Here is an 11,101-nt window from a genome sequence, read left to right on the forward strand (position 1 = left end):
CGTTTTTACAATGCACCATAGTTCACACTGACAATCAATGTTGCCACTTTAATAAATGTATTTTGTGATACCATTTGAAGAAAATAAGTTACCCCAATACAATACTCATAATAATAACTGTTATTAATCACAAGTTGGAGTGATACTCAGTATTTAACAATGGTATAACTAGGAACCGAATAATAAATACAGCTATAAGCTTACAGCTCGGCCATCCTTTAAAAGTGTGTGTCCACACACACCCTTAAAATTTAACATCTTATTGTAAAGGTACATAAACATAAGACATATTTTAACATTACTTCATTTCAGTAAATAAAAGTAGAATATCTAAATAAAATATACATTTTTTTTTCTTATTACAATACTACTAAATTTTCAAATCGATATAGGTATACTGCCCTTTTCATCCAGATATGATAATTTAGAAAAGGTTTAAAATTAGATTATCTTTAGTTGACGAATAACCACATTAAACTTCAAAAACCGAACATAACATTAATCCTTTTACATAACCTATCAGTAAATTCAATTTATATTTTTGCTCATTGTTATTAAATTAACTTTAACTAAATATGTAACAACTAAATAAACTTCGAAACATAACATAACAGTAATCTCGACTAAACTATCAGTATAATCCAAATTACATGTATACAATACAAATTCAATTCATATTCTTGCAATATTCATTACGATCTACTGTCATCTGTGCAGTTCTGACTTATCAGAACCGTTCATAGTCTGCACTGACAGCTCGTAACAAATTTTGCTCACCATCACATCATTCATGGTCTGCTATGATCTGTAATCATCTGTGCGATATCTGACGTCGTCTGATACCCTTCTCTTTCTGCACTGACTACTCATAGCCCATGTGTAATCTCAGTTCGCTATCCCGATGTTCGATCTCCATTTCATTTATCCATTAATAATAATACGTATCTAATCACTATAATAATGATATCATCATACAAATCACATATAAATACTATGCATTACTAAATAATACTCATAACTAAACTCATTTGCCATCTTGTTTCAATGGTATCAATCGATATTACATTAACATTTGTTAATCAGACACTGTTTCACTCTCACTATCATCACTAGTTGGTTCATTGAAGCTTAGCCATGGATGTATTTTATCCAGAGCTACAATGTTCTCGTATTTCTTATTCCCTTTTTTGGTCAAAGGTGTATCTTCCACCAAAAACCTATCGTTTGGCAGTAACTTTATAATTCGGTAAGGTCCATGAAATTTAGGCAATAGTTTTTTTGATTTCCCTAAATGATCTTTGTCTACTACAGTTCTTTCAACTCTAACTAGGTCACCTACTTTGTAGACTGTTGGTATTTTCCTGTGCCTGTCGTATGTCTCTTTGGCTGCTTCTTGTTGCTTACATATCCTATCACTTGCATCTGATCGTAACTGCTGTAGTCCCTCATCACCAACCAAATCACTAGTTTCATTTATAACATCATTTAAAATGTTTTCAGATACATTTACTAATCTAAACCCAAACAACAACTCTGAGGGACTTTTACCAGTTGTTTTATTTACGGTCGTATTAATTCCCAATTGAATTTCCCCCAAATATTCATCCCATGTATTTTCATTCTTGTCATGAATTTTAGTACTAAGCGCATCAAGGATCGTACGATTAAATCGTTCCACCTGTCCGTTCGCTCTCGGAGTGGCAACCGCGTTTAATATGTGTTTAATATTTGTTTCTTTGATAAATTGTTTAAATTTAACACTCGTAAATGATGTGCCCTGGTCAGTAATCAACCGTGCAGGGGCACCGAAATAGCCAAAATGTTCTTGGAACACGCGAATAGTGGTTGAAGTTTTTGTATTCCGAACTGCTCGAATATTAATATATTTCGTGAATGCGTCAATAATTACTAAAATGTATATGTTGCCCCTCCGTGAACGAACAAAAGGGCCTAGGTGGTCCGCGTGCAATGTATGAAATGGGGTCTGAATTTTGGGTATCGGATGTAACATACCCGCCTTCGGACCCCCGGGAGCCTTGTGATGAGCACACTGCAAACATGCTGATACATACTTCTTCGTAAATTTACGCATTTTAGCAAACCAAAAGGTGTTCTGTAAACGGCTCAATGTTTTTTCGAAACCAAAGTGGCCAGCATCATCATGATTCATCCGTAGTACTTGCCACCGAACCCCTTTTGGTACGACCCATCTAATTCCGTCATCAACTAAACGATAAACGTAATCGCCCTTCAATACGTAGTTTTTCCGTACATCAGCTACAAATTTTGTATCATCATCCAACAGAATTTCTTTAATTCTCTTCAGTTCCTCATCACTACCCTGTACAGTAGCGACCCAATCTCTAAGTTCAATGTTTAACACATCGAGTACATGCGGTTCGGTCTCAGTTGAGGGTTCAGCTACAGGTCCACGACTAAGTGCATCGACATGTGTCATGCGTGCTCCTGGCCTATAAACTATCTCGCAGTCGTACTCCTGTAACTGTACCCACCAACGCGCAATGCGGGGTATCAAGTCACGCTTTGTTAGAGTTGTCCGCAGCGCATTACAGTCGGTAACTATTTTGAATGGTAGACCTAATAAATACACACGAAAACGATTAAGTGATGCAATGACCGCTAAGGTTTCGAGGTCATATGAATGTAATTTTTGCTCATCTACTGTTGTTTTCCGGCTGTAATACGCTACGGGCCTCAATAAACCATCCGTTCCACGCTGCATAAGGATGCCTGCTAATCCCATCTTTGAAGCATCAGTGTGCAGCTCTGTGTCTGCCTTCGCATCATACAGAGCTAGAATCGGACGGTTAATCAATTTTTCCTTAAGATCCTCAAATGCTTTTGTGTGTTCATTGGTCCAAGTCCATTCAAATTTTGTCCTAAGGAGATCTGTCAATGGGCGTGCGATAAGTGCGAAGTTTTGAACAAACCGCCGAAAGAAACTAGCTAACCCAATGAATCTTCTCACATCGTGAACATTCTGAGGTACTGGAAAATTCGAAATAGCCGTAATTTTCCTCAAACCGGGACGTATACCAGAGCCGCTTATGTGAAAACCAAGGTAATCAAGTTCTTCGCAAAAGAAGTGACACTTCTTAAGCTTCAGAGTTAAACCAGCATCGTTAAGTATCGTAAGTACTTCATTCAATCGTGTAAGACCCTCGTCGAAGGATCGAGCCGGGATTAACACATCATCCATATATATTATAATGTAGTCTAACTTGTTCCGTGAAAATATTTTATTCATTGCTCTTTGAAAAACTGACGGCGCGTTTGCGAGGCCAAATGGCATTCTTAAAAATTGATATTGACCATCTGGTGTCACGAACGCCGTCTTTTCCTGAGAATTTTTCTCGATCGGGATTTGGTAGTAACCCGAAGCGAGATCAAGACTTATAAATACCGAATTACCAGCTAACCTATCCAGCTGATCGTCGATCAGTGGTAAAGGATAATGCTCCTTCCGTGTTTTAGCATTCAAAGATCTATAATCAACACACATCCTCTTATCTCCGGTTTTTTTATTAACAAGAATTATTGGACTTGCGTAAGGAGACTGCGATTCGCAAATTATGTCCGCATCGAGCATTTCCTGTACCATTGATCGCACCAACTCGCGTTCGGGGTAGGATAACCTATAAGGCCTGTAAACAACCGGCCTCTCATCCGTAAGTTCGATTTTCATTTCCAAAACATTAGTCAATCCGAGATCTTCTAGACTACTTGAAAAACATGAACTATGCTTAACTAACAAATCTCTTAGTCTATCATTTTCACTTTTACTTAATTGTGTACCCACATTCAAGTCTTGAATTGATCCATTTTCGTCGTAATTCAAAATATTAATGTTTAACGATTCACTTGTACAAACAGATCGCGTTATTAAAATACCCTTTTCCAAAATTATTTCTTTATCTGTAAGATTCATAATTAATAGTCTAGAATAACCGTTGTCAATTTTATACTCTCCAGGCATTAAATAATACTCATTTTCAGGTTTACCTCTTACGGAACCATTCACATAGATTGTACCTGAATAAGTACAATCGGAAAAAACAGGAACTAAAGTCATTTTTTGTGTGGGAAGTATAATTCTTTCCGTTGTATTCAGTAGAATTTTTATTTTTGGTATTTCACGCTCGAAAACAATTGCGTCTGTAGTTTTTGTTATTTTAATTCCTGGTTTTTCAGTAAAACTATGACCGACTAAGATTGAATACTTCATAACATCGTCGTCAACTATGTAAACGCTAACCAGCTCACTGATTCCTTGAATCTTAATTTGCACATCCGCAGATCCTATTGGCATTACAAGGTTGTTACCAATACCACGCATAACTGGTAAATCGTTCGACACAAAACTTATACCTAGCTGACGAGCGACACTATATTTTATTAAGGTGCACTGACTGCCAAGGTCAATGTAACTATCAATTGTAACCCCATTTATTGTCACAGGAATAAAATATTTATTTTCATTTGAAGTTTCAATATCAACCTGCATAACAGACTTTTCAGTACCCTTGTGAACGCTAGTGGTCGAGCCACCCGGAAGTTTCGGACAATTCGTAGTTAAATGCCCTAATCTGTTACAAACAGTACACTTCAACAGTCGCTTTGTACATTTAAAACTATAATGCCCTGGCTCATTACAATTATAGCATGTTGGTATGTGTGTTGATTGTGTTTTATTTGTTCTAAAATCCCCCGTTTCAGTATTTTTAGAACCACTGTATTGAGTACCCTGCAAAATAGCTTTCTTTTCTTGACCAAATTTTTGCCTATCATTATCTCGAGGTTGCTGCTTGATGGATTGAAAATATTGCAAAACTTGCTCAGGCTCTTGACATTTAACCGCCTTTGCACCTAATCGTAATGAACGATCTTCGATTCCGTATAGGAGACAGTCGACAGCACGCTTACCTACTATATTGCACCGGTTTAACAAATTTAGCTTTTCATAAAAATACAACTCTAAAGATTCATTGTATTTCACTCGTTTGGACAGCATTTCTGTCAACAACTCCGCATAATCATCACTGCTAGGGAAAGAATCGACCAGCTTTAACTTCCACTCCGGCCAAGTGAATGACATGGTTGGCAAAGCCTGGTACCATGTCTTGGCTACACCTACCAGTTTGGGCAACGCGTAATGTATGATTTGATCGTCACCCCAGCGATATAGTCTAGCGCATTCATCTACTTTGTTCAGCCACATGTGTATTGTTTGTCCTTTGACCATGGGATCGAACTCCGGGATAACATTACCTAACATAGGGAATTTATTACCTTCGTGCTTATTGCCATTTAATGACTTAACTAATTCTTTTAAAAACTGTTCTGTACTTAAATTATAAAAACCTGAATTAGCCCCATGGCTGCAGTCGTCACGGTGTTGTGGCGAAGTTCTCTGTGGTCCGGAGTTGCTGCGCAGCACGCTGCGACTACGCTGGGTCCGCTGCTGCCCACCGTAACTGCCTTTGTGTCCACTGTGACTGCACCTGCTCCGCTGTTGCCGGCTACGACTGCGCCGGCTCCCACTGCGACTACGCCTGCTCCGCCGCTGCTCGTTCGTGCTTCGTTCGTGGCTTCGACTCGGCCGGTGTTCATGCATCCTCCTACGACTATGCCTTCTGGTCCTCCTTCGCGAATAGTCCCGTTCATGACTTCGACTACGCCTTTCGCCTCTTGGACGCCTTTCGCCAGTTGAACGCCTTACAAGCAGCTTCCGACTTTCGCTTGAGCGTAATCGTCGTCGCTGGCTCAGCCGTGATTCCCCTGATGAACTCCTGGTTCGTTTTCGGCTACGTCGATTTTCCGGATTGGGGAGGTAATAGGTATCTGCCGGTAAATCTGGTGTGTAAGCGCTTCGTTCATCTCGGTCCGTGTCCGGTATCTTCTTATTTCGTGAGCTCATCTTGATTACAGTTTAACAGTTACGATTTTCTCATTGTCTTCCGCCAGTTGTTCAGAATAGCAGTAAGAGCGTAAATAGTGAGCTTAAATTGTCTATCCCGCTTCTGAGATATAAATCTAAGCCTTTATTTCATAAAATAAACTATGATTCTTGCGATTTCAACAGATTTAATATCAAATATTTCTCACACGTTTTTACAATGCACCATAGTTCACACTGACAATCAATGTTGCCACTTTAATAAATGTATTTTGTGATACCATTTGAAGAAAATAAGTTACCCCAATACAATACTCATAATAATAACTGTTATTAATCACAAGTTGGAGTGATACTCAGTATTTAACAATGGTATAACTAGGAACCGAATAATAAATACAGCTATAAGCTTACACGTGTTACAGTTCTTATAAAGATTCAAGGTTTTGGTCACAATACAACTGTATAATTTATGATTAGACTTTATAGATTATATAATATTGTAAAATTAGTACCTCTAATACGATACTAGTATGTTATACTTATTTTAATTTATCGGTATATTCATCATTTTTATAAAAATGTATTATTTGATTAATGTTGTGACATTTTAAAATTATCAATGTGGCAATACTAGCCAGTCCCTCACAGAACGACTAACGGTTGAGAAAGTATAAAAGGGAGGACTGGCTGGTATCGCCCTCTTTCCTGCTTCGAATATTGTGAAAATAGGACGTCACTATGCCCGTTTGTGTACCGAAATACCTATAAGATTAAAGTGATTTAATTGTTTAAAAAGTGAAACGTATTTTCATTTATCAAACTCCTGAGTCGTTAAAGCTCAGAAGTTGGATAAATCGGTGTTGTTTTTACACGGATTGGACTTCACGCACCACAAAACGTAAGTTTTTAGTTATTTTTTTTTGCATACGATAGGACAATATGATTTATTTTAACTACTTATGCTACCAAACATATTTGCGTATTATTTTCCTTCCTATCACTTTTTGTACTGTGTTGTAAGTGTTGTGAAGATTATAGTTTGGTTATCTACCAATTTTACCATGTGCTTAAGCTTAAACTCTGCCCGTCGGTGCATGTGCTTAACCTTAAATTTTATGTAGGACGGGATTAGCCTGTATGTAAAACAATGCACTAGTTACCAAAACATATTAAGAATTTGAGAGCTAATCCATTCGTTATCGCTCTTGCAATGCTTAGTTGTCCTAAATAGGGATACGCATTTCTGCAAACATTAATTTTAGGTTTGAAAATTTTATTTAAGTAAAAATACGTGTGTAGAAATGAGTGATCATCGCTTACCTAATGACTTTGAGTTCTTTACAACGTTTCTTTTCATATAATATAATTATATCAAATACTAATGTGATCGTTTTTGTCTGCAACTCGAGGTTGGGAAGAATGCCCAGGCTTGGACTTCGACATAGCCCTGAGCCACCAAGGAGCCGCAGCCGCTCCCGAGGTGTGACACCGAGACGCAGCCGTTCTCGGGAGCGCCGCAGCACCCAGTATGATGATGGTGAGCCCCACCGGAGGCGGTCGAAACGGTCGCGCCGGTCAAAACGTCGCCGACGTGACAAGAGCCACTCCCGCAGCCGCAGCCGCATGGGGAGCAGCAGCGCGTCACCGCATAATAGACGCGAGAACCAAGGAGCAGATACAAGGTATTTGGAAACTCAAACAAAGTGTTTAGAAGGTCTTGTAAATGTTTTAAAGAACTTTAAAAATACAAATGAACGTGATAAATTCCCTGTGCTGCATAACGTGATTCCTGAATTTGACCCATTGTGCAAAGAACAATCGATTGATGTTTGGCTTCATAAAATAGAAGAGTGCGCTAAGATTTACGGTTGGGATGAATCACAGATCACCCACTATGCGTTACCCAAGTTGACCGGCGTTGCGAAGAGTTGGTACCAAGGATTACCTAGTCTAATGTTTTCATGGCCCGAGTGGCAGACTAAGTTAAGAGAAACATTTCCATCTAGAATTAACTATGCAGAGATTTTGACTGACATGTTAGGTAGAAAAGTTCGCTATGGGGAGTCACTAGAAATGTACTATTACTCAAAAATCAATTTGCTTAATAGGTGCGAAATAACAGGGCAACGGGCTGTTGATTGTTTGATTTATGGAATAGAGGATAGGAGTGTAAAACTAGGAGCACAAGCAGCAGAGTTCACGGAACCTGAGCAGCTACTAAAATTTTTGAAAACTGTTAAAGTTGGACAAGATAGGAACAATACGGATCAAAATAAATCAAAGGATAAAGATAGGCGCGCCTACCTCTCAAATAACTCTAATCCTACAAATAACAATCCTAAAACTAGTACACCTACGCAAAAATCCAATTACAGTCGTGTCACATGTTATAATTGCAATGAAATTGGACACCCTTATTTCCGCTGTACAAAACCAAAAGTACAATGTACAACATGTAATTTGCGAGGCCACGTTGCCACGGACTGCAAGACTACTATAACTAACGCGGATAATAAAACAAAATCGGTATTACAAATTGAAAACAATGGTGATACTAGTTCGAAATACAAGATGCCGGTTAAGATTAATGGAATGATTTTGAACTGCCACGTTGATTTAGGTAGTGAAGGTACTCTTATCCGTGTCAGTGATGCAAAGCGATTGAATTTAGAATGGAAACCTGTTGGAGGTCCATTGCTTAGGGGTATAGGTAATGTGCCATACTGTCCTCTGGGTGTAATTTTTGCAACTGTGGAAGTACAGGGGGTAACTGAGAGTGAAGTTGAAATACTTGTTGTCGACGATAGTTTAATTAACTGTCCGGTGCTACTGGGTCACACTTATACAGAAAGACCAACCATTAACATCACAAAAACAGACTCTGACGTCATAATAAAAAAAGTGAATAAGACTCAATACGAAAAATGCGAATTAATTTGCGCAAGAGAAATTATAATAAAACCAAGTGAAATCAACACTGTTTCTGTAAAATGTGCGTATAATTTTTCAGGGACTGTTTATGTTAATGGTTCAGTTAGGGGTTGCATAGATAAGTCTTATTACTTTCTCCCAGGGGAATATGACGTAAAGCAAGGCTTAAGTAGTATTCTGGTGCAAAATGTAAGTAACAATGATATAATTTTCAAATGTGGTGACTTACTAACGCGCAGTAGACGTCTTGATCGAACATACCAAGTAAACAAAGTTGACTGCTGCTTTGACGAGATATCAGATAAATCATCAATTAAATGCGGAAATCAAGTCACAACCACACAAAAAGAAACTATTAAAGATTTACTCGATAAATACTCGTCATGCTTTTCAACTGGCTTGAGTGACTTGGGGTTTACAACCGAAACTGAAATGGTGATTGATCTGATAGACGCGGAGCCGGTCGTTTACCGACCATATAGGATGTCACAATCGGAGCGCGAAAAGGTGAGGGTCATGGTTGACGATATGTTGCAAAATAAAATCATACGAGAATCTAACTCGCCATATATGCTAGCCCTATCTTATTAGTAGATAAGAAAACAGGGGAAAAACGACTCTGCGTAGATTATCGCGCCCTTAATCGTAAAACTAAGCGTGAACATTATCCTTTGCCCAGAATAGAAGACCAATTGGATCTATTACATGGTAATTGCCTTTTTGTGACACTTGACCTTGCTTCCGGCTACTATCAGGTGCCTATTGCAGAGGCATCCCGCGAAAAAACAGCATTCGTAACACCGGACGGACAGTACGAATATAACCGTATGCCGTTCGGTCTAGTAAATGCCCCGTCGGTTTTTATGCGAACCATGAATAAAATCGTTGAAAAATCTCCCGTACGCTCTTACGTACTCTTGTATATGGATGACGTTTTAATACCAGCAAAATCATTTGATGAGGGTATACGCAGGCTTGAGGAGGTACTAAAATTGTTCAAGGAAAGCGGACTTACCTTAAAACTAAGTAAATGCAACTTTTTTTTTGACAAGATCGATTACTTAGGCTATGAAGTAAGTGCTAATGGTATAAGACCGGGTTCTCAGAAGACAGATGCTATTTCAAAATTTCCGACTCCTAAAAATGTCCACGATGTTAGAAGATTTATCGGTCTTGCTAGTTTTTTTAGGAGGTTTGTCAAAGGATTTGCCACAATAGCTCGCTCAATGACTCAACTTTTAAAAAAGGACGCCGTGTGGACTTGGGGTACAGAGCAGATACACGCGTTTGAAAAATTAAAACAATGCTTGACAGAAAGACCAGTTTTGGCCATTTACAACCCAAGTGCTGAGACCCAACTTCACACGGACGCTAGTAAATTTGGCGTAGCAGGCATTCTATTGCAAAAAGATGAAAGTGGAGCCTTTAAGCCAATAGCATATTATAGCAGGCAAACTACGGCAGATGAGCAAAAGTATCACTCTTTTGAGCTCGAGACTCTTGCGATTATAGCCTCATTACAAAAATTTCGGACGTATTTGATAGGCATACATTTTAAAATTATGACTGATTGCAATGCTGTAACAACTGCTTTGACTAAACGCGATGTAAATAATAGGATTTCACGTTGGTGGATTCAATTTATGGAGTACGATTGCGAAATTGTGTATAGGCCCGGTGAAAGAATGGCTCACGTAGATGCCTTGAGTAGGGGTGCTATTGAGGGTGAACAAATCGTACCAGAAGCAATAGACATATTTTCTTTAAATATAGAAGACTGGTTAACAACCGTACAACAAGCAGATGATGACATAAAAAAAATTTCGGACATATTAAAAGATCCTAAAACACGGGATGTTACTGACACGTTTAATAAATATGAGCTAAAAAATGGTCGCGTATTTCGGAAGATTGATGACAAAACATCCCGTTGGGTAGTTCCTAAGGGGGCCAGATGGCAAATTTTACGGAATAACCATGATGATATTGGACATTTTGGTTACGAAAAAACATTGTCGAGAATAAAGGAATCCTTTTGGTTCCCAAAAATGAGACGGTTCGTAAAAAAATATGTAGAAGCGTGCTTAGAATGTGCTCATCATAAAATGCCTAGCGGAGCAAAACAAAATGCTTTACATCCGATACCAAAAATTGATATTCCATTTCACACTATTCATGCGGACCATCTGGGACCATTTATACGAACAAAGCGCGGAAATACTTACTCCTTGTGATCGTAGATGCCTTTAC

General features: G+C 38.5%; 1 protein-coding gene across 1 annotated transcript; it reads left to right on the forward strand.

The window, feature by feature from the left end:
- The first annotated feature begins 6,647 nt into the window (after positions 1-6,647).
- On the forward strand, positions 6,648-9,442 carry LOC119694200. The gene is made up of 2 exons (XM_048631197.1): positions 6,648-6,818; positions 7,330-9,442. Exon 2 carries the CDS (start codon positions 7,340-7,342, stop codon positions 9,440-9,442), a length of 2,103 nt encoding a protein of 700 aa, XP_048487154.1. The 5' UTR covers positions 6,648-6,818; positions 7,330-7,339.
- The last annotated feature ends 1,659 nt before the right edge of the window (positions 9,443-11,101 follow it).

The sequence above is a fragment of the Plutella xylostella genome, chromosome 28, assembly GCF_932276165.1.
Source record: "Plutella xylostella chromosome 28, ilPluXylo3.1, whole genome shotgun sequence".
NCBI classification, from domain to species: domain Eukaryota; kingdom Metazoa; phylum Arthropoda; class Insecta; order Lepidoptera; family Plutellidae; genus Plutella; species Plutella xylostella.

Excerpts from the sequence above, each read along its gene's own strand:
- LOC119694200 (XM_048631197.1), top strand. The coding sequence starts at position 7,340 with ATGCCCAGGCTTGGACTTCGACATAGCCCTGAGCCACCAAGGAGCCGC.